This window comes from Dendroctonus ponderosae, unplaced genomic scaffold (assembly GCF_020466585.1).
Source record: "Dendroctonus ponderosae isolate FM_Combo_2020 unplaced genomic scaffold, Dpon_F_20191213v2 Dpon_F_20191213_9, whole genome shotgun sequence".
In the NCBI taxonomy this organism is placed as follows: domain Eukaryota; kingdom Metazoa; phylum Arthropoda; class Insecta; order Coleoptera; family Curculionidae; genus Dendroctonus; species Dendroctonus ponderosae.
Genome location: NW_026019116.1, coordinates 7,226,427 through 7,251,282, shown reverse-complemented (window position 1 = coordinate 7,251,282; position 24,856 = coordinate 7,226,427). Strand labels below are relative to the sequence as shown.

Sequence of the window (24,856 nt, the reverse complement as noted above, 5' to 3'; positions counted from 1 at the left end):
GAAATAGGAGCACTATTTATCAATCTGTAATAAAAGACGTGAGGAAATTCTGTCTTTTTTTAAGACAAAAATTTTTGAGGCGAAACACCCAAAAAGAAGTTTGTAAAAAAACAAAACTATTGTATTGAATAAAATATGTTTCAAGTTATGTTATAGGCTTCAATACAGACACACTTCTATCTATCATTACGCCGGACATCACAACTTCCCTGTTCCATTAGCAGTTCAGTTCAGTTCAATCACAAACTTACCGGAGTTTTTCAAATAAACTCCTTAACGAGTACCCCACCAGTGAAATATTTAATAATTTGCTAATTATCGCTATCGATAATCGACTGCAGTCACAAGAATGCTGAAATTCAATACCGTTGAGAAATTGATTGGAATTCCTGGTTCAACAATTCGCAAACCATACATAATTTAGCAGGGAATGAAAAATTAAACCTGAGAGGGTCGTTAAATGGCTGCAAATTAACCAAAAACTTTCGGGAGTCTTGTTAATTGGCCCGGATAACTAAAAACGGATGTTTAGACCCTTAAAATTTGACACCTGCCTGCTTAAACGGCGCCAACACTCATCAATTTTTTCCGGAATATACAGAGCTGCCTTTAAAAAACCTACCCCAAGTCCAACGTTACCAACAAACTCTTCCAAGCTGGACTTTGAACTATTATAGTTTAAGAGCAGTGAGTTATCTATGTAAGTGCAATCGATTATCCCAAAGAGGTTTCGGTGTTATCTCGGACATAGCGAATTCCTACAAAAGTTTCAGATTTCAATGGCAAAATCGTCAGAATGTGCCATTCCACGGTGATTTATTGCATTTTGGAATGCTGGCGCCAGTACGGTCAAATGCGTACGTCAAATCCGGCTAGTTTGACGCCTTTTAACATTCTTCAGACTCCCGCGATGACAGAGTGATAAATTGCCTCAAAGTCAGAACGGATATGGAACGAATACGTGAATCTCATTGAACCGATCAACCTTCAAAAAGGCAAAAAATTTCCAAATTTTTATTTAACGTTATCGTTTACAGACGCTAAAAGCGCACGTTAAATCAGGGTGGTCCCGGCTGTGCTCTCATTTAAACAGTGTGGGATTGGCCGTACGGTAAATCACGTGGACGTGAACCAGATTTTCTCCGTTTGTTTTTTTGTAGGTGTCATTTCGGCCATTTATTAACGCCCTTTGCAATTAATTTAGATTTTTTTATTTCTGTTCACCTATCTACTACGGCCATTGGATTAATTATCTTTTAGTGGGCTCTTGGCTGATTATCACCAGCTGTGTGCCTACAGCACAGTATCTCACGGAAGTTGACAGTGCAACTGGATTCTCTGGCATGGACGATCCCGATGGCCATAAAGCCTGTCGGAAGGTCAATTCGCCAGTGGCATTTCATTATAAAAATCATCTCAAAAAAATTGAAATTGAACATTTATGTAAAACAGGACGTGTAGTCTCGTGTCGAGCAAAATCGGAGTCGACAGTCACTGTTTTAAAATGATTAACGACTATTCGACACGAATGGGCTCCGCTCGTATACAGGGCACGATATGTCTGAGCGCCAGAACTGAGCGATTTTAGAACAAATTCAAAGTAAACTTATTTCCTAGTTTTTCAGTCAAATCAGCCATTTCGCTAGTCCAAATGTTGCATTTTCTACCTCTTTCTACAACCAGCCAACATACCAGACATCAACAGGCCACAGCCAATCATATGAAGAACCAGCAGGAAGAAAATAGAAGACAAGCACAAAGTCACGTACTAAACTGCAATGTTTAGCCCTAGATACTCCCCCAATCTGGTCTTAAATCTGATCGTTAAAGGTCACATTCGAGCGCGCCCAATTAAACCAACACATCAAACAATCCCATCTATGAACAACCCAACAATTTGGTACTATTAAACCATTAGATATTCCCGATTCCTGATAAGCGGGCAAGACATTATGTAAACAAAATGTACACCATTACACGACTTATCTGCCGGTAAAAAGCTGCATAAAAGCTATCATTACCGCCGAGTGAAAATGATCGTGGTTGCAGTCGTAGAAAAATCCCATTTGCGAATGCAGCCTACCGTTTGATATTCCTGCCGATTTGCATACAATATCTCAGAAACTGTTTTATGGCCTGATATCGAGAGGTTTGATGGACTCGTCTCGGTAATGGGACTAAGAATTGCAAGCAAAGTGCCTACTTAATAGCTGATCGTATGCCGGATTTTACATGCGATAATCTGCTTAAAAATTAGAAAATCTGAATCATCTAGAACCGTTGATGCATTTCAACATGAACCTGCCTAATAACGGGTCCCACCAGTGGGTCCCCAAAACCCCAATGGCCGCAACCACTACCGATCCATTTCCCACAGCAGAATGGTGCATTAGTGTCAGAAAAAGTTACACATGTAATAATTAATAATGCGTATTTCTTCAACACTTAGAAACATGCCCATACGTCTTGCTCATCTAATGACGGCTGTAACCGAAGATGGAACACATGTACTTAATTAGGCATATCCTAGAACCTTTTAGTGTCGTTTTTAATTTCCATTCGTACCGTTTAAGGGTGGGTTGGCTGCCGTTGCTGTTTATTCTTTGCAGTTGTTAACGCAAAATCAGGAAAAACCTCTTGACTTTTTATATGGAAACTTACCTTTTTGTTGACTAATCTTGGCTCGTCTCTGGCCAGCTTCAGCAGCTCCTGGCAATCTCCTCTACTCGCTGTCACGTACCATTCTTGGCATTTTTTTGGTTCCAACTGAAAAAATAAAAACGCTGATTTTTTTAGATTCCCCCCATAACACAAATGTGATGGTGCAATAGTGGATTTTATTTGAAACGACTCATTTCGATCTGCTTCAGCCCCCAAGCCAAGCTAACCCCAACTTGAACAATTAGTGAGAATTTGTTGAATTAGTCTGAAGCGGCAAGAAGAAATCATCAATATAGAGGGTTTCAACGCGAAAATAAGAACCGATGAAGTAGATGAACCGATTTTTAATTCGCCTGACTCCTGACTTTTTGAGAAAACTGCCAACATTTCCTTAACTTAACTGAAAAGGCCCGTTAGTTTCCAGTTAGTTATAAAAGCGAGCCTTCTTGGTCACTTTGCTGTCGAGAAATCAGCAAAAACGGCACGGAAAACATGAAATTTTGGCATAATCTTGCACCTTAGTGTCTGATATTCAAATTTCGCTTTCTGGGTCAAAACTACTCGAATTTCCTCACCCAAGTTGTTACGACTGAATCGAGTTTTCAATTCCCTTTCCAACGATGCCAAAACGAATTTTGTGGCTCAAATGGGCCCTGAGAAACTTCGAAAAAAGCAGCGTCATGTTTGAGTAGATTTTGCGAGTCAGAGAAAAAGCACGTCAATCTAAAACTCGTTGAAATTGAAACTTTTTTGAGAAAACTGCCTGCATTTCCTTATCAATGGTTCACTTTATAAAAAGGCCATTTAGTTCTCTCTGTAATTCTGTAAAAATGAGCGTGCCTGCTCAGTTTGCTTCCGAGAAATGAGCAAAAACAGGAGAAAAAGCATGAAATTTTGGCATAATCTTGCGCCAAAGTGTCTGATATTCAAATTTCGCTTTCTGGGTCAAAACTGCTCGAACTTCCTCACCCAAGTTGTTACGACTGAATCGAGTTTTCAATTCTCTTTCCAACGATGCCAAACCGAATTCTGTGGCTCAAATGGGGCCTGAGAAACTTCGAAAAAAGCAGCGTCATGAATGGGTCAATTTGGCGAGTCAGAGAAAAAGCACGCAAAGGTAAAACTCCTTGAAATCAAAACTTTTTTGAGAAAACTGCCAACATTTCCTTATCGATAGTTCACTTTCTAAAAAGACCATTTAGTTCTCTCTGGAATTCTGTAAAAATTAGCGTTCTTGCTCAKTTTGGCTTCCGAGAAATGAGCAAAAACACGAGAAAAAACATGAAATTTTGGCATAATCTTGCATCTGAGTGTCTGATATTCAAATTTCGCTTTCTGAGTCAAAACTACTCCAACTTCATAACTCAAGTTGTTACGACTGAATCGAGTTTTCAATTCTCTTTCCAACGATGCCAAACCGAATTATGTGGCTCAAACGGGGCCTGAGAAACTTCGAAAAAAGCAGCGTCATGTTTGAGTCGATTTTGCGAGTCAAAGAAAAAGCACGCAAATCTAAAACTCTTTGAAATCGAAACTTTTTTGAGAAAACTGCCTGCATTTCCTTATCAATGGTTCACTTTCTAAAAAGGCCATTTAGTTCTCTCTGGAATTCTGTAAAAATGAGCGTGCTTGCTCAGTTTGCTTCCGAGAAATGAGCAAAAACAGGAGGAAAAGCATGAAATTTTGGCATAATCTTKCRCCWAAGTGTCTGATATTCAAATTTMRYTTTCTGGGTCWAAASTGCTCRAAYTTYCTCACTCATGTTGTTGTGCCTGAATCGCATTTTCGRTTCTCTATCCAACGATACCATGATGGGGTTCATAACTCCCCCATTGTGCGGGGTTTATGTCGACTAACGATCATTTTTCATCATCATCRTCATCATCATTTTTCAAATCAGTTAACAACAGGATAAAGTGGAGAACAAAATATGCGAATGAATGGAAGGTAAGAAGGTCTCAAGGAAGACATTGCTTAAATTTACATTGGAAAACTGAGGAACATAATCAAATGATGGAAGTGGTGGTTTATCAAAAATTGTACCCAAGCAAATGTTCCATCAAATCCGTTTGGAACTCGAGTTTTGAACACTTTTTTTGGTAACTGATTAGCTAAATTTGGGGTTCTGAGTGTTGCAAATATGCGGAGCAATCGACCCATCAACTGTGAGTTTTCTGGTGGGAAAATGAACACAAGCTCATTGTGAGGAAGGGAACCAATAAAAATAATGAGTAGGTAGAAAGACTGAAAATAACTACTGAAGTAGAGCAAAGAATGAAATGAAGAATCAAGAATGTTTTTTGGCTTATAATAATTTCGATATTTAAAACCAGAAATCGGCCACAGTTACAAACACACAAAACGAATATGTTCCAAAGCAGCCGCTGCAAAATTGCCGGGTAAAATTTGAGAAAGTCATGTTAGTAACTAAAAGTAACCGTATTACTGCTCCCATGTAGAAAACATTGTAAGGCTAAAACTCGGAAATGCCGCACAACATGCATTTACATGACACTATTCAGTTTAATTACTACTATAGGTGAGGCGGTTATAGCGGCATTAAAAGTAAATTTTCCCTACGACTACCATAATTTCCTTAATTACCCAATTTCAATTGTTTCGGCAGGTAATTGGTGGCAAGTGGCGTGCGGGTAATAACAAAAATTGCCCATGTAAATAAAACAACCCTTCGCGGGGAGCAAATCGCGTTCCTCCTTAAATTGCTTGGGCAATTTTCTTATATTTTTACGAAAACTATAACTGTGCCGATGATTTTTTGAAGAAATGTCGATGCACTCCACTGCATGAAGGAAAACAATTCCAAGAAGCGGCTAATTTTGGGTAATTACAACAAGTGTAAATGTATGTACTTTGATAAATGATCGTGCAATGATAGGCACATTTTGGCTGCCCCAGACTATTTAAAAAAAACCTATCGGTGAAGAAATATTTTCAAGCGGAAGCACCCACTTTCCCCATACAATTGCATCGAGAAAAGCTGCATTTTTCGAATTCACTCTGTACAATCTCCTCTGCGGGTTCCTGCTAATTTAAATGAGGTAATTGTACTCTGCTATTAACTGGTGTCGGTACCATGCGAACTGACTATACATATCTTTAAATAAATTATTCACTTCTGATATTAACAGAGTTTAAAAACTCATTTGTATACCGTGCTTCCTGCATTGTTAATAAATTTCTTAATAAGGTTCCCTTATCGATATTGAAGAATCTGTCTATAGAGTGAACTGTTCGTGCCGTTGGTATTTGAATGTTTTTGCATAATTTAATAACCGCTACCTACATTGCTGTTAATTGTGCTTTACATATTTTATGGAAACGATTTCAACCAATTCTTCGTCTCGATTCACCTACTCTATTTAACAACGGGAAAAATTGCACGACACCTTATGGAAAAGGTCAAGTTTATGTTCACAAACTGTTTCTATGTCCTCTCGAATCGGGATAAATAAATGTTTCCGCTAAATGTTCTGAGAGGTTTCGATTGGTGCAGTTGAAAAAAATAGATCCTACGATAAAAGTATTTAAAGACCCTACAAGGAGTGTCATAAAGTCTGAAAGTGGAAAATATAGAGAAACTTACATCAGCAAATAAAATTGTTAAACATATTGAAACGAATTCAAATAAAAGTTTCAGTTGAACAACAATGAATTTTTCTGATCAAGTGAATCTAACTCGTGACCTTCGTCGTGAAATGGCAATTTTGATGATAACTTAATGAGCGTCGAAGAGAATGAAGTTTTCGAGAAATTCAATCGCATTTTGCAAAGTTGCTGCAACATCAACATCAATTAAAAAGCAAACAAAGGCCAACAGCTCGGTTAATTGCACTGTTTCAAAGATCCTCATTCACATGAGTGAGTATTAATAGAACCTACAATTTGGAACCGAAGTTTCAAGCCGTTAATTGTCCGATTATTAACAACAGCCTATAATGGCGCGTAAGTTTCGGTATAATGTTTGCCTATTTAGCAATTTATCTAATTATTTTAATAACCGCGTCTATGGCGTTTTAATTGTGAAACGGCCGAACAAACAAAAAAAAGTACCGATCCTAATAATCGGACAGTGCTCTATGCATATTAAGTATAGACATAATTAATTCATTATGTATTATTATGGCAACTATTATTTATCGTCAGATCCGTATCTGTGGCCTTAAATTAAAAGTTCGTAAGCGATGTTTAACGAGTACGTTAGACAATATTTATGCGTGAAAAATTCAATTAGTCTTTTTGACGGTTTGTTTAATTATCTGTTAACGAAGCCACCCCGTGTGGCTGGCAAAATATTCCTTTAAAATGCACTGGGGAACTAAAAACACTTACCGGTGTTAGAGGAGAAATGTCCGTATCATCAGCCATCTGAAACCAAAGAAATAGATCAGCAACGGTCTTAACACTAATCTCTCTCACGACAATTAATATTTAAATTCGGCTTGTCGTTATCACATGGAACATTAAAATATTATCAGTCTGGTGCGTTGATTAAATATCCTTCGTCACTTACACGGTGTTGTGAGATTATGTGAAAAATACTTCTTGTAGTACTGATCTAAACTATGCAAACAGGACGTTGGACCTGCAGAAGAAGAAGAATGGAAACGGATAAAGAAGGAAAAATTAAAATAGAGATATGAAAGAACACGAGATAAGATGGACATAAGTCTAAACTAAATGCTGCAGGCTTAAATAAATCAGTAAAGAGAAAATGCTCAATGAAAAAATGGAACAAATATGCTGTTACACTCTGCTATGCTACAAAAATGTCCAAACGATTTCTTATGAGAACAGTTTTGAAAAACCTGACAAAAAGGAAAAGTGAACGCACAAGTAAACGCTATTGAGAAACAACTGAAGACGGACTGAACATAAGAATAAAATAATTTTTCAAAGCAGACAGACCGTGCATGAGCAACAAAATAATGCAAGCCAAAGAAGAGCGAAGCAAATGCAAGAATGATCCAGAAAAGTGTCAAACAATAAACAGAAGCTAAGGGAAAAGAAGCAGTGAGAGATCGACGCTTTAGAAGAGAAACATGAAAGCCATTGATTTTCTGTCGAATGTGGCATGCAAATTGCCCCATTTAAAGTAACAGCAGTACAAAATCTAGATAAACCGAATTCCAATCGTTGTACTGACTTAAGGGGTCATTAAGAAAGTAAAGAAAAAACAGCATAAAGATAAGCGATATGAAAGCGAAAAAAAATCAGCAGGTTTCATCACGTGTGTCCGAATACCATAAGTAAACGGTATTTATACGCAGGACAAGTAGACGCAAAGTCAAGTTAGTAAATCAATAGGCCGATTGTGACACGCAGTTACAAATAACGCTAAAATATCGCTACAAGCTAAACTCGAGTTTAATATGGGCAGTTAAAAGATCATATCGACGATCAAAGTTATGACTTAAGAAAGGTTAGGGAAAGAGAGACGGGACGAGCACAGTGTGTACTGGGTGAATTCGTTAATTTAAACACAAAACCCCGGATGGGAGAGTAATATGGAAAAAATTAGTTTTCCTTCAAAGTTAAGAGGAAAAGAGCCAAATTGTTCACGCGTAAATTCCCCGAGCTTCAGAACCATTTGTCATGTTTGTTCACTTACGAATCGATGATTGAGTGACTGATCCTTTTCACTTCAATCCGGACCGAAGGACCAAATTTGTTTAACAGTGAACATTGAACAAAAGGTCGCCAAAGTGACTGTAGATCGGTTTCTTCCAAATTCAACAAAGAAGATTGGTTAATAACGAAATTATCTAGCTTCAAAACCTTTAAATGAAGTAGAAGAACGCCCCAGAAGGCAACTTTACCTAGTTGTCCGTGTTCTAAGCAAAAGGAACAAAATCAGTGTCTTCTTGAATGCATACGAATGACATCCAGCCACGCTTGGGAGATTTTCCTAAAGCACCCTGTATGGTTCAATTCGCCAAAGAAATAAATAAGTCTGAGAATATCCCATTGATTTACGTATATCGCATTACTCTAGCGATAAACCCTATAATTTGAGTTAGTCAACATATTTATTGATATCGTGCAGTTCTACTCGAGGGACCACTACGTTACCACTCGATAATCTTCAATGCTTTTGGTTGTAATTTAATACTTTTCGGCTTCTGACACGGATCGTCTTTTACACAGAAAAAAATGACAACATTAACACCGTGTTGCATCGAGGTACTTCTGTTGTGTGTTGGGTGCACTCGGGCTTTTTCTAGAATCTCCAATAAATTGCAATCTAGCCAAACCACGCCCAGTAGTTTATTCGCAGCTAATTAGCAACTCTGATAATGGGCGCTCGATATTGCATGTGACGTGCAAGCGTTTTAAATCATATCAAAAACTATTTTTGACACGTTATTCCCAGAGGCCTAATACCAGCACCATTATCGCTATGTCCGAATTAAAGTAATGAGCAATCGTGCCGCATATTTACAGGACTATTAATTTTAACCGCTTGCCAGTGACAAAAATTAAGGGCAAATGGTCGGGATTTAGTCAGGGTACTTTGCCAATATTACATGACCAAATGATAAATCAAAGTAAATGATAGTTTCTGGTCCACTGAGAGCAAAATAATGGAAAATTATCACATAGAGGAAAGCTGGAACAAACCATCCATCCAAAGCACAGCAAAGTCACAACAGCGACAAGTAGAAACAAGAAACCATTTCAACATAAAAAAACACCCTGGTTCTCAGGAGAAGTTAAATAAAACTAGTATAAAAGAATCCGCAACGAAACGCACGCTTTAGAAGATTAAAAGCGGAACAAAGTGCACAAAAGAACTGGAACATGAGTTAAATGGATTGCAGAAGGAAATATGGCGAGTAGTTGGAGGGCAAAGAAGGGAAATGAGAGAACTGATAGCACCGAAACATATGGAAGAACAAGCATGGATAAACCACCTGAAATCCTGTTATAACCAAGATGACCGAGAAATACAAATGCAAAGGTCATCAATATCAACAAACGCAGAGACAAAAAATCAACAAACAGAAATAGAAGAAATGGCACAAAAACTTAAGAACAGAAAAGCAGGGAAGATACTTGCAAACCATAACAACGTGCGTTGTGTGGCACTTCCAGTGTCGGCTATAAGCTTGAAGTTTCTGAGTAAACTGGCGAATTTCGCAATTGATTTTGCTTTCTACTAAAATACTTTAAACAGAGTATCATCACAAAAGCGACTTCTAAACAATAACATTTGTCCAGCTCAGCTCAGCTCAGAACAGCTCAATAACCGGATGGTGTTGGCATGACATTGTGCCCACCTACTATTTTGTTCCTGACAATTTGAAAATCACCATTGATTGTATCTCTTAGCGAGTATCACTGGAGTTGTTCGGTATTTTAATTTAATTTCATATGGCATCTGACAACGAAAGTTGATAATTTAGGAGGCGGTTTAATTTAGGTCGCTCTTCTGACGATACCCGCGGGGGCAGTTTAATGTTCGGGGATCTGTGAACATTTCAAACAGATATTTGCAAAACCGGATTGAAAATGATCGTTGTGAAGGATTGATGTGCCTTGCCGAAAAGATACATTTTCGGGGTGGCTGATAATTAATAATGCTCCTCTAGGGCTGTTGTTCCAATTTACTATCTCGCATTGAATGACTCCAAGTCGGCAAGGTTTGTTCTCGACCGTTCGCGATCGAAACAAAGTTCTTTTTTAATTTCATTGGAGTGTAGTGTGACCAAAGGGTGTATATCGAATGCGCCACTATTTCGTCGCGTGTTAGTCGCCAGGTTATGCGCCCGAATTTGAATATTTTTGCAATTAAAATAACTCTGAACCTCGTGTTTTCAGTCTGAACGTTTTGTTTCTTTTTCGACTATTACATAAAATTTGTATTTTCTAAATTTATACCGTCTGTGGCAGTTCCAATCTGGGTTGTCCCAATTGAAGCAACATATTCGAGCCAAAATTCACATTCACAACCAGTGATTCTCCTCTGCTAGATCTGCAAGCTGATAGTTGGTGTTATTTCCCCTTTGGTGGTGTTGAAGAGTCCAGGAATGATTCGCACCAACTCTTAATTAAAATTTTGCTTCTTTAAAACCCATTAGGTCAACTGATCTCTCCTGATGTCTGAAAGACTGGTGCTAGGCTGTTTCAACTTGTAATTGTAGTTGGAGCTTGCAGGTATGGGAACTTTCTGATTTCAACTGCTTCTTCAGGCCAGTTCAGATGGGGATCTGACCCGAATTCATCTACTTTTACAAGAGGTTGCGCCCTTTCTGAGCAATAGACATGCTGATTAAAGTAGTCACAATGATTAGTTCTGAATATCACCTTTGTCACCGAAAGGATTATTGAAGTTGTTATGTTCGGTTTTTTCAAAAGATCTATGAATTTCCTTGAAAAACCTCTCATTTTCATGTTTGTGTTTCGGCTTTAGTTCTTGAATTTGGTCAGTCTTGACATGAAGATTTTTATGGACATGATTGAACAACATTGTTGAAAGCTATGGCGCTTCAGCTACATTTTCACTTGGCCATCTGGAACCAGTCAAATCATTTTCCTGATTGCAGCGTAGGGAATAATCCTATGATATTGAAAATGAGCTGTTGGGATCAACCAGCTAGAGGTAGGAAAAATGTCCCAGACCCCAGTCGGGTCAGCACCTCTTTTATTTATGTTTTTCAGCCCCCACGTACACTTGTCATGGGATATCGCGATTATTTACCGCGGAATTAGTCGGTCGCAAATTGCATGGGCTATTGGTCTACATGGTCGACTGTCGTCATTTGTTTCCGACGCGATTTATCGCCTAATTATAGATTGGTCGTGCGAGAGAGCGGGACGATTTTATTTACGAGCGAAAAAAACGAAAAAATCCACCTTGTCGACGATATATGTGTATGTGATTCGGCTGTCCGCACATTTAGCAACACCACTTTATCATATGCGAGGACACCGTATTTCAGCTACGAAAAATCGCTCAATATGCGCGGGATATAAATATACCAATGGTGCGAAATCATCCCCTATCCCTGTCCCTCTACGTTTTTCCTGCAATAACTGCAGTTTTACCTACATGTATATCTTGTGTTGAGTAGTTCAGAATCCTAAGGTGAACATGGATGAGAGTCAGCCCTTGAGCAACATCATTGTTAAACTATCTGATGCTTCCTGCCACATAAATTCTCTGAGATTCAAGGTGTGATTTAGCTGACAGAAAGCTTCACCACTGTCCTAAAAAGATGGACACTGTTAATACTTTGACCAAGAAAATAGTCTTCTTCAGTGCAAGACAAAGTTCCACGTGGTTGTGCGGCGCAGCGTGAGGTCTGCGATAGGGCGCTATATACGACCTCACATTTTGATCGATCAATCTCCTTAAGCGTTCTTAATAGCATTCGCCATGGTCATTATTAAATTTGTTGCTTATAAGCGACTTAATAGATTTCGAGAGGCGCCCAGTCACTCGGCCGCCGGGTCGAAGGTACGGTACTGAAAGATTTAATTGAATATCGAATTTCGTGGAACCTGTACAGGGTGCTAAAGAGATCAGTCTCGTTTTTCACATCAACGCGCTGGAAGTTCTGGATGTCTTTTATAGGAACGTCCGGGTGAATTTTTCAAGTGCCCAGCACTGAGATCCCATCCAGCACCAAACCAGAATGCGCTGGCTGGTTGGGGTTTAGAGATTCTGGAGAGTCTGGGCACTATTTGGGTAAATGTGCTTTCCCAACAGAAGGACGTTTGGATCCTCCGTAGGTCCCATTTGGTTTTGAGGAGAAAAAGGGAGAGAGACAGAGACGCAAACTAGCCTAGCGGAAATGGCGCAGTCGTAAAGACGAGAGTCACACCCTGTAGGCCTTAGATGGCGAAACGAATTCAATAAGCACGAAGTCTGTTGTAATCACCGCTAAAAGTACACCTCGTCACCGAGATAACGTATCTCGCTAAATGACTAATGATGCGTTCGCTTAGAATGTGCCCAGTCATCGGAACGCTTAACCATGTCTGTATGTGTTTATTTAACCCCGCTGTGAACACAAATTAGCTCGGTGGAGGCCCACGTGCCCCTTCCATCGGCGCCATCTTGCCTCAGCACTATTTACTTAGTCACTTTCGGGTGACCATGTATATTTATTGTTCTGAGATGCATGGAAAACGCGGATATAAATTAATGCAACCAGCTTGTTGTGGCGGCAGTTCAATCATGGCTGCAACTGCCAAAGTCTGTGACTTCGCTCCTCTGTAGAGCAAAAGCCTCCAAGCTCCAGCAGCGAGCGAAACAACATGGTTCACAACATCAGTGTTTTCACTTTTTTTAATGTTGATATACAGAAAGTAGTTATGGCAAACATTACACTGATATATTTTTTTTGCAAAAAAGTCTCCATAGTAATTTTAAAGCGAATTTAAATTCAAATAAGATATTTTCCGCCAAAAACGTCGAATCCGTATCGTCGGTTGCCTATCCCGATTGTGACGTAGCAGGTCATATCAACAAAGTGTCTCGTTTTATTTTGTTGTTTTCGCAGCTTTGTTTTATTATTTAAGTTATTGCGATTAACATTATTTTATTGATTATTATCTTGTATAATGGAAAATGTCACTATTTTATGAATGGATCACAAAATAAGTGGTGTTTTGTGCCAGGATGCAATAATACCTCAATAAGTGCTCCAAGCAAACTCTTTCTAACCGTTCCCCATGATTATGCACGCAAAGTTTTATGGTTAAAAGCAGCTAGACGTGATGTTCCTAAATCAAAATCAATGTTTTTTTGTTGCGAGGATCATTTTAATGAAAGTATGAACAAAACGCTAATGATGAGGCAGTTCTGAGCAAATTCTACCTTGAACAGTGCACAAAGAGCCCTCGAGTTTCAATTCCACATATCCGATATCACCATATTGTTCTCGTGATACCCAAAATACAAATTAAGAGTCCATTTTACTTTTAAAGCAGCCATGTGCATAGGTTAGGTTAAGTTGAATAAGAGAAATTCTATATATTATTTACCTAATTTAAACCAATACAGACAGATTAGTATATTAAGGAGAGAGTAACTAATAATGAATATACGGATTTTTACTTACGCTGCTGCTTTAACACCCTTAAATTCGTCTGAATTAAAGCGTTCGTCGTTTTTTAAAAATTCGGTAACCGTAAAAATATGTACACATGGTAAATTGTTTGTTGACGCTTTAAGGAATCCTTCTGAAGCCATTTTTTAGTTTAACACAAACTATAAATTATTTAAATCCACAAAATAATTAATGAAACACAGCCAAACAACTAAACAGAACATGCACAGAACGTAAACAATCCGCCATTTATATGATCAAAGACGTCACAACCAATAGTATTGCGTTTTAGAGATTCATGAATAATTTGAAGTTTAGCTGAATTTGTTTATTAAATATTTAAGAGTTATATTTAGCAATAGATAGATAGTATAAAGTTATTTAATCTTTCATATATATATGATTAATGTTCAGTTTGGTAGGAATTTTTGATACAATGAAAACACCCTTATTCTACATACAGTTGGGAATAAAAAAGCTCTTTGGGAGTTTTCCTGCTAAAATGCAGTTTTGAAAAAAAAATCGAAACTGTTAGTGCCCGATAAAATTACCGCAGTATTTAGCGTTTGATCCATTCCAGAACCAAAAAACAGTGCATGCCAATGGTTTTATGTTTTTCTGCAAATGTATGGTTTTTTTCAGTTTTCATTCTGTTCAATTCAGCATTCTGTTGCTTTGCTCCTTACAGCTGTTATTATGTAATATACTATTACAGTTTTCTTGTGGAAATATACAGAGCACGCCAAAGGGTTTTCTTTAAATAAAAATTATTTTTCAAGTCCCTATTCAGTTGGGATGAAAAAAGCGCCGCAATTGTTAAAGTTTTATACTTTGGAGAAAAAAAAAACAAAGCACGCCAATGGTTTTTTTGCAAACCAAAGTCGCGTTTTAAGTCTACATTCAGTTAGAAACAAAAAGGCCCTTTAGAGTTTTTTCCTGAAACGAGTTATTGACTAAAAAAATAACAACTGTTCTATTGTCTACTATTTGATATTTTCCAGGAAAAAACCAGTGCACCGTTTTTCAATTAGCGAGAAACTGTGCAAAGACTTGATTCAAGTAGAATCTAAACCACCCTGTATACGGTGTGATTGGGGAAAAGTTGGGGTTGGATTCACGTTTTCCAATGTTACAGTTGCTTCTCACACAGTATGTTCTTTCAATTCCAAATGACAAAAAACCCAGCTGGTAAACCGAATGACCTCAACAATCCAATCGAATCGTGGATGCAGAAAAAGCAATTTGAAATTTTAATTTTAATATGAGGTAAACTAAGGGTAAAACGTGACGAAATCGTATTGCTCGTATCACGAATGGCATGTAACTACACGTTTTGTTGATTTGACTATGAACGGTTTCCATTATGGGAATTACTCCATTACGTAATGGAAAAGTTCAGCATTTTCAGCGGATTTGATGAAAGATTGTGTGGAAAACACGGCGCATTTTTGCGGCATGGTTATAGGGATTTTATTTAACACTTACAAGCCCAATTTAACCCATGATCAACTTGGGGAATGATTATGTATTTTGAATATCGGACAGGATTATTGAGAGCGTGGAATGGACACTAAACTGTGGTTAAATCGGATTAGTTAGAAATTGATAAACTGTTAAGCGCACCAACTATATCTTCAATTAACCTCAGCAACGTATGAGAAAGTCAGTAAGAAAGACTCTCTTCAATGATTGGCTGTCAAATGACTTGCAATTTGCGTTGCTAAATGAGCCAAGTGACTATAGGAACCCCGTCGAACTTGTATTGTGTAAATTTTGTTATTAATGTTCTTTTATCCGCAACAGACTGACAAGAGCACTGATGAGCTGCCAACTATACGGGGCATTGTCCAGCATCAAGCCAAATTGAGTCGAAATTGACAAATTGAGTACTTACCCAGCTCTTGTTTCGGTCCTTTTCTGCACTCTTTGGAACCCTCGGGCTCAGCTCGTCCTCCACAGAAGCCAATCGGTTGAATTGCTGCGTCCTCTCCTTAACACTCAGCCCACTTTTCTCCATGTTTTCCTTATTATCCTCTGGACTGGCAAGGTTATTCTCCTTGCTAGTCTGAGCTCCATCACTTTCTGTTGCGTTTGATCGGCGCCTTGGAGGCGCCGATGGCCTCTCTTCCTGAGTGGACGCTGAGCTCAGACTGATACTATCCAGGGAAGCTGAAGGCGACACCACTGGAGGCGGATTTCTATAAGGAGGCGGCTGTCTTGTCGGTGTATTAAGTGAGGTAGTGCTGCCATACGATTGGAAGCCACTTCCAACAGGAACATTCGGCAATCCCACATTGTTTCTTGGGTCGTTCTGAGTGAGGCTGAGAGAACTGCTGGAGGTGCTTAGAGGAGAGGACGGTGGTTCTTGCCGGTTTAGGTACTTGGTTTTGAGGATAAGGACTTTTTCGTCACCTTCTTGTTTAGTGTGCGCCAACGCGTTTACGTATTCCTTGAACCGCAGTCTGTTTTCATCTGAAACAATAATAAAGTGGCTGTTTTTTGAAAGACACCGAAGTTTTTTGCTGATTTATATAAGATTTTGACTATTGCAATTAGAATTGTTTAAGTTCCAGTTCAAAAACACAGTCAAACACAGCTTCAACTCTTTTCACCTGTGGATTAAATAGTGCCTAGCTTGGAATCTAGGACTTAAGTACGCATTCATAAAGCGCAAATTATCTACCAAGTTCCATTCTCATGAATGAACGCAAGTGTTTACAAGGAACAATAACCATTTCTGTACCTAATTGTTGACAATGAAAACAGCCATCTGATAAGCGATTATCAAACCGATGCATAAATTCGCTCGCAATTAAGCTTGAAACTTGAAAAAAAGCAAATTGGGGACATTTTTTAAGTAAAACGGGTATTTGAAAAAGACGATAACGAATACCAAACGTCTGGGCCCGAAGACGACGAGCTTTCTTGTAAAATCGATCTCTTAATTTTTTTGCATAAGACTCTGGGTTTTCCACCGTTTTACAGTAAAACGTTAGGAAAAGCCGAGTTTTTCTGTTTAGAGTGAGTTTTGTTGAGAAATATTGACCTAAAAGTAAAGAAACCGCGATTGAAAACCCCAAATAATTGATTATAAAGTTTCGCTTGTTTTGTTCGGGGAAATATCGGGGAGCTTGGAAAACAATCCAGAAAAAAATATCATGATTTTGCACGAAATTCGAACGGATTTTTTTTACAATGCTGTTAACGAAGTGAGTGTTCCAATAAAATGTATTAAGATTGTTAGTATTTTTAAGTAAAACTAAAAATAATGCGTATTTTGCGTAGAATTAATTGCTTAATCAACTTGCCAAAACAACAATAACTTTGCCAAAACTGGAAGGACCTGAAATTTTAAAGAAACTTTAGGTCTTCAGAGCAATGAAGGCGGCGAATTTTCAAAATAATTTTGACCGTTAACATAAATCTGCAAACAAGTAAAAAAAGGTCATCATTTTCCCAGCAACGGAACTGAGTTACTGCGCCGGTGCGTTGGGTTGAAACACCTACATATTCACATAAAAATTCACTGAGTTACCCAGGCCTATAAGGGGGTAGAGTCGATTTATCGAAAAAAGTTGGACTCTCAAAATGCCCTCAAATCTGCATCATTTTTCATTTGAAGAAAGCCAAAAATGCAACGAAGTCATTGGCTAGAAGCCTCAGATCCAAAATAATCCACATTTTTGGCCCAAGTTAAGCCTTTTTGAGTATTCACGATTTTTAATCGACGATACCTTTCTTACCATATACCCAAACACTTTATAGATGCATATTGGAAGCCTCCTGATGTCGAAAGAAACCCATTTTTTTTTTATTTTGATTTTTGCCCGAAATTTTTATAAGCGGTAAAATTCAAGTCCCAAAATGCCTCGAATGTTACATCATTTTCATCTTCAGGACGCGACAAATGCGACAAACTCAACTCTAGAAGCTTCAGATACGAAATACTCAACAGTTTTGGCCAATTTTAAGCGGTTTTTGAGCATTCACAATCTTTAACCGCCGATATTTTTCTTAGTATAGACGACCCAAACCCTTTTCTATGCATATGGGGAGCTTCAGTTCACCGGGAGTTCTTCCTACAACTTTCTCCTGCCTCAAATGCACTAAAAACTAGTGATTATTGCCGAAAAATCCAACCAAAAGCAACAAGTCGAATGAACGAAGTCAACCAAAACAAACACTCGGAGGCTATTTATGCAAATATTTATGCATCGGGCAGGTGTTTAAGGCATACTTTTTCTTGCCGGATCCGTCAGGTATCGTTTAAAATGCCGCACAGCGTCCTTGTTTTTCACTTTACCACCGTTTTCCACGAAAAACTCGTACACTATCTGAAAACTTAACTCGGGAGCGGCCATAGTTGTTTATGTGTCAGCTGACGGGCCAGCAGGCTGCGTAATGTGGCTTAGCGAAAGTTACTAGATATTCCCCAGATTTTCGCTCGCTGCGTTTACACCGCTTGCAGTTGTCCGCTTTGAGTAGTTACCCATTAAACCATTAAATAACGGATCTGGTTGAAAAAACTGTTGCAAGTTCAAGAAGAGTCAAGTGAAGGATTATATTTGGTTTCCCAAAAAATCAGTAAAGAAATGTACACACGCGTTTTGATTCCAATTTATGAGCATTTTGGATTGTTATATCTCCTCTTTTGCTTCACTTTCAGTTTTCTGCTTTATCCAGTTTTTTTTATCTGGGTTTCATTTTGATTGATTCAGTTAATGCCCTTGATTTTCTCGTCATTGTTTGCGGATATGAAAGATTATTTTCATCCATCTCTTGTCGTCTCTTATTGTTTATGGCCAAAGATTGAATAAATGTGAATGATCTTGCCTTTCACAGTCTCTTCTATGGTACGGTAGGTAAATCGTATGCTATAGGATTTTTTTCAGTTAGTTCAGTTTTCAGATTTATTATGGTAATCACATAGATACTATGGTAGATGAACAAACCGTTTTTATGGTTTTGTGTAAATTTGTTGTTATTTTAGAAATACCTGCTAAGAAAAACTGCAGTACACTTCAAGTAAAGGGCTTCAAACAGCTCGCTTTAAATAAATTTGTTTTGTTTCCACTCAATGTACGTTCTTAAAGTACCCAAAATAACCTACGAAAAAGGCCTATTTTTAGTTCAACTTTTGCGCCAACCATTTATATTTACGCATAAGTAGAAATGTGTATCTAAACTAACACGTTTCTGAAATCTGCCATAAAAAACTGGCTCTTATGTTTAGCAACAATTAGACAGTTCAAGGTGGCTATCGTTTAAGTTCTGACCCGAGCTTTAAACCCATTCACCTCGACACTGCTTGTTAGTTTTATTGTTTTAAGTGGTTCCCCATAAAAAGCCGGTTTAGAGTATTTAGTTTTAATTTTATACAATGGCCCCTCGTGGGCAATACATTCATCATTTCTTTTACAGTTAGGCACATTTAGCCAAAAAAGCCCAATCAATAGTTTGTTGGTTTAGGGACACACAAACTTCGCCTTATTTATTAATAGAAGTGAAACTCCCTGGTGAGTCAGATATGTAAGTGTCCTGCATATAAATAGGAAATTTTGCTAAATAACCACGTTGCAGGTTAATTACAATAATACAAATGCTGCAGCCGGATGCCCTGAGTTGAAGAGGTGCGGTGGTAATTAAGATATATGAAAACATTGTCTCACATTGTAAATTTTGCACAAAAGGACCATCGACACCGTCTAATTATGGACTGCTGACAGACAATTTACACAAATGCCCGATTAATATGCAGGATGTCTTAATCGTGGATTTCTTTTATTATTTCATTATGAAGCGAAACTTTGGGCGGATTCGGGTAGTTCTACACTTTTACATAGAAAGCTCCGACCAATTTAAACGTTCGGAAAACCGTACGCAAATTACAATGGCGTAGTTCCTATATAACCAGCCAGTAAATATTGTCGGCAACATGACATTTACATTAGGAGACAATTACGTTTTCTAGTAGTTTTTCCTCAATTTGGGAAAAAGCGATTCCTCCAGTTCACCGTTTGCAAGACAATTAACCGCTTAATGCCGCATAATTAGACAGGTTTAAGTCGCTTTGTATGTCTTGGTTAAGTAGATAATTGCGGAGGTTTGATATGGTTCGGGATTTGCTTGAATTATTTATGGATTTTTTTCGAAATTTTGCAATTGTCTTTGTGTCGAGACTCGACTGGCCGATGCATTAGCATGAGACGGAATGACTTAAATAACAACAAAGACATACATGGGTTCAAATGAAAGACGCTTTTGGTATGATATAAAAATTATTATTGTAAAAATGTCCAATGGGTTTAGGTCTGGACATCGCGCTGGCCAAGCAATGGGCCCAGTACGAGTTATCCCTCATTTTGGATGATTTACATCGCGAAAATTAGTGCCAACTCTTTGAAAATGGACAGGAGAACTATCATTTAAAAAGATCATCGTTCTTCTGATTTTGAAGTAGGAATATCTCACTGTTTAAAATCCTGTCAAAAAAATGTGATCCGATAACTTAATTATTGGTAATCCAGCGCAAACTTTTCAGGATAACTTTGCCCGAAAATCAGTTTCTCGTATACTTAGCATGAATTTTTCCCATGGACTATCAGAGTTATTGAAATACTTTCGATGGCCGAAGTTTTTGTATTTCTTGAAAGTTGTGACCCCAGAAAGGGTTTTTGTTCACATTCTTCATGTGTTAGTTCCAGGATGAATTTAGACGAGCCTCTGTTTCACGTCAAGTCGGTTTAGGAAATGTACCTGTAATCGAAGAACTATGAGGGTTCTACTGAATGTTGGCAAATTAGTATTTTTATTTGTTTTTTTCAGTCGCTTTGTGCATGAAATTTGTGAATTTTTCCGTGGCAATAAAGCATATTTTGATTTAATTTTAATTTGATTTGATTGATGGAAATATATCGATCGCTCCTGATAGAACGCACTCTGTACCTTATGTTCTCTAAGCAAAGGTGGGCGATAGACGCAACGTTTTCATAGGCCGATTTGTAATAAAATAGTTCAAAGTGCTATTTGATTGGCCGCTGAATAAATTACGACAAAGTCAATTACTTGCGTAGAACAAGAAAATATAAATAAATGGAATTAGAACTTTGAATAGACGATGCAGTTTGCGCTATTTGGTTTACTTGCGTTACTATTTTATCGGTCTTTTAAATGCCGGTTTTTCCGTAGAGCTTGAGCGCATTGGCGGCGCAACCAAAATTTGTCTCGCCCAATCGGTTTTAAAAGCGATATAAATAATTGCGAAGTAAAAAATTCAGATCAAATTTGACACTAATGATAGCGAAGGTGAAAACATTCCGAGATTTTCGGGAATTGAAAAAAAAATTTTGTAAGTACTTAATATTAATAAATTATTTTCTAATCTAAATATGGGTACTTGTTTCCTGCTAGGACCAGAGCCAAATATTTTCATATAGACGAAAAAGGAGACATTGGTTTGGCTCTATCGCTACTCGAACTTTCAAGCCAGCCCGTCTTAGCAGGTTTTTCTAAAAAACAGTACTTATGGTTCTGATCTTCGTAGCTTTAAGTCCAGTTATTCTCAAAGATGCTATATTCCGTTTTCCCTTGTAGATTTTTCTTCAAATAAGGTGGAACCAGCTGTTTAAGTTGTGTTACTGAAGGCTACAAGAACTGGAAAAGGGCGGCAGAAACAAAAGCTCGGTTTAAAAACGTGATTTAGTGCATTTAATCCATTTTTTTTAAACTTAATTATTTCAGAACTACTAAGGCTTCTTGACTTGGGCATTTTGTTTGCTGAAGAAGATATTGCAAAAAATCATCAAATTTGTTTAGCATTACGGTTTTACTTTGTTTTTAGGTCTACAACTTAAAACAATACTTCACACTTTTCAATACGTTCGTGTTTGTTTAAAGGCTTGCAAAAACTGAACAAAATAAATCACAATGACATGTAAACGTCAATGTCAACAAAACTAAACGTCAAATGTTATTAGTTAATTTGCCGTCAAATTTAGCTGCCAGGGGGCGCTTGTGCTTTTGAATACACAGGACTTAACCTTACTGACGACTGTCACATAGAAAAATGTCACATGTACGAATCCAATATGACGTCATATCACCATTGGGTTGCTTGATTCGCAGACGAGTAAAACATTTTTCAAATCTAACTAGGTATAAACCAGTGGCTGAATCTTGAACTAAAGGAGATTTTTTTCTGAGGTTATTCTTTTTGCTGGTTTAGTTTAGGGTTGAACGAATGAATGTTGACGATTCCTCGTAGCAATTACACAAAACCTAATTATACCTCGAACGTCGACGGACCCGTGGGGCAGCAAAAGGGGGGGCGCGGAGCACCGCGGGCATGGGGCGGTCACTGAAATCGTTCGGCCGCACGCAGGCGGCCTGCTAGATCAGGCCCATACACTTACTACGGTTAAAACGATATATGAGCATAACAGTATTGGTATACAGTATAGACCAAAGTAAACGGGTATTACATTAGAACAGGCACAGTGCGTCGAGACGCGCGTATATCAGGCCCTTTTGGCGTCGCGGTGCTCAATTCCCGCGCTTTTTCTCCGGCGTTGCGAAAAGTTTTCCGGGTGCCGACGGGGTGATTTGGGACTGTGCTCGTTTTCACTTTTGGTCGCACTGCTTGGATATCGTCGTATTGGCAAAGGTAAGAATGGTCGGGTTCGACCATCAGGCCGCAATCTTTCACTCATTTCTATCTCGAGCCATGTAAAATGCTGCCCTTTGCATTTAGTCACAAAATATCCCCCCTAAAAAGGGTACAAAGTGCCGACTTTCCACTGCTTAAGTTCAATAATGAAGCCCTAAAAGCCGCATTCATAGGCTTTGCTCTTGATGTACTCCGGCGTGTTAAAGAGCGGCGCTGCTCATGTTGCATCCTCAATTTGCTAGCAGGCGTTGGATCAAAAAAATAATTTTGCCTATTAAGCACCAAACCTTAAGCAAATATTCCAGTCTTCAGGGAGAACATTCCCAAGGAGCCTTTTTTGCAACAAGGGCCGAAGGGCTTTCCATATAGTCCAATTTCAAGAAGACACCAAGTTTTGAGATAATTTAATTCGGACAAAAGGCGGCAGCAAAATGTACATGTATTTTGCCCGTATATTTGCTAATTTATCGGTTTATCGCAATTTTAACATGATTTTTGTCATGATTTCTAGTGGATCATTTTAATAATAATTTGGCGAACACTCAGTCACGTTCTTTTAACACTTATTTTTGTCATCGTTAGCATTTTACAGGGTCCCGTGAGTACATGATCAAAAGGGCCCTGCGACATTCTTTGGCGTAAAAGAAGACGATCTGACCTAAATTTTATTACTAAAAAATGTCCGGCTCAAAGTTCTTCAAAGAAATAATGTTTTTTTGAAATTTCGAGCGAATGAAACCATGGATTTTACTCAAACTCACTGCGTCAGGTTCATGTTTTGATGAAGCAACCGAGTTTTTTCATCCAATTGGAGTGTTGGGCAAGTGGTGATTTCTTTGCGTAATGGTACAAACCCACCCGAACCTTTTATCTGGTAGCTGTTGTTTTCACATTTTTTATTCTGTGTTTGTGTGTTTGCACAAAAATATGATTTCTGTTTTCTTGCCAATTAATAAATTTCTAAATTAAATTAAAAAATTATTAACTAAATTTAGTTTCGCCGTGATAATTTCAATGGACGGCAGACCATGACGGTCAATTCATACTTATAAAACGCTTTTAATTTATGATAAAAAAAACCTTATCGTTTACTACGACCTTTGCAGTTATTGTACGAAATTCTCAACAAGGTTAACAAGGAATCAGAAATATTTTTTAGCGCCAAAACTCTGAATTTTACAAGAATTTATAAGAACCAAAAATGTTCCTAATTGATTAGCGCATCAGCTCAAAAAAACTCAGTTGATTCCAGCCGCTATAGAAAAAGGTGTGACTCTGTGAAAACACACTCAAGAGTTCACCACTTGCCAAAAGCGGATGAACTCGGTTACTAATTTCATTTAAATCCATTGAATCATCAGCTCGATATTTCAAAGAAACATTTTTTGCAGAACTTTAGCCCTCAATAGAAGAGGATCCTGACATTTTAGTATGTCTATATTCTCTTCCTTCATCCTGAATATTGATTTATTTCACCAGTTTTCAGATATATTGATATTTTAATCCACTTTTACTATGCTTTGTTCATTATCTCTGGTGCCACTTCATTTGCACCTTCTTCGTCAATTTTACAAAATAATTTTGTCTTTTGTCAACCCAAAAGTCGCAGGACTTTTCAGTTTAAAAAGAAACTTTGTGTACACGCCTTTTTTAAGTTCCAACTGAACTTTCTGGAAATAACGCTGCTCAATCGACCAAATAACAAATAATATTGATAATGTTTCCAAATTTGAAGTTCTTTGAGCAACAACCACACTTTAACCGCAGATTTTTCAGTCCTCGCAAATATTTTCCTTTAAACTGTGAATTTATTTTGATTTCCATATACATTTATTTAGACTATTTTCCAATTCTGTCGGATTTTAATTTTAATTTAATGCAGCTTTAATTTCGCTGGAAAATGTCAATTTAGTAATCAAGAGAAGCTCGCCGTTGATTTCGCTCTTTTGGGGCTTGACCCATTAGTTTAACTAAAAATGGACGAATTTATCTGCTTTAAGTGCAAAACTGGGGAACTTTTATATATCAATTATTATATTATAATCAATTGTATATCAATTAACGTTCACTTCCTCAAGATTTTTTTTTCTGCTCAATTATTTTTACCATTAAATCATACATTGTCGTTAGATTAGATAGGAGCAACTATTTAACAATACTTTTGTCACTTTGTTTCTGAGAAATCAGAGAATCCTGCCAAATAGGATCAAATCGGGTCAAATCAACAGCAACACAAACATAAACCAGCTTTATATAAATTTGTACAAGAGGCAGCATTCCAAAGGCAAAATGGATCGAAATTATGAATTGAACTCTTGATCTGGTTGTTCGCATGAAAACTACTCTAGAAGATCCTCGTGCTAATTTTCCTTTTTTTAATCGAAAATTCATCTTGCAAAAGACTCAAAACTGAAAAATTGGAGAAATGGACTACTTGCTATCGTAACCGATGATC

At 37.8% G+C, this 24,856-nt stretch overlaps 2 protein-coding genes across 9 annotated transcripts in view; one reads left to right on the top strand and one right to left on the bottom strand.

The window, feature by feature from the left end:
- The window catches only part of LOC109539382 (ankyrin repeat domain-containing protein SOWAHB), a 57,832-nt gene extending 39,697 nt beyond the window's left edge, over positions 1–18,135 (bottom strand). For 4 of the 5 annotated variants that reach the window (XM_019907093.2, XM_019907094.2, XM_048669683.1 and 1 more), the window contains exons 1-4: positions 17,974–18,135; positions 15,631–16,208; positions 7,012–7,047; positions 2,662–2,766 (exon numbers count right to left, since the gene is read on the bottom strand). In XM_019907093.2, the coding sequence (XP_019762652.2) occupies positions 2,662–2,766; positions 7,012–7,047; positions 15,631–16,208; positions 17,974–18,097 (843 nt within the window). In that variant the 5' untranslated portion in view covers positions 18,098–18,135. The remainder of the gene's footprint in view (positions 1–2,661; positions 2,767–7,011; positions 7,048–15,630; positions 16,209–17,973) is intronic. The other variant, XM_048669685.1, reaches the window with a different exon arrangement.
- Positions 18,136–22,134: 3,999 nt separating this feature from the next.
- Positions 22,135–24,856, top strand: part of LOC109539386 (homeobox protein araucan) — a 49,195-nt gene continuing 46,473 nt past the window's right edge. For 2 of the 4 annotated variants that reach the window (XR_007282277.1, XM_019907103.2), the window contains exon 1: positions 22,135–22,398. The gene's annotated coding sequence lies outside the window, so the exon portion shown is untranslated. The remainder of the gene's footprint in view (positions 22,399–24,856) is intronic. The other 2 variants (XM_019907101.2, XM_019907102.2) reach the window with 2 other exon arrangements.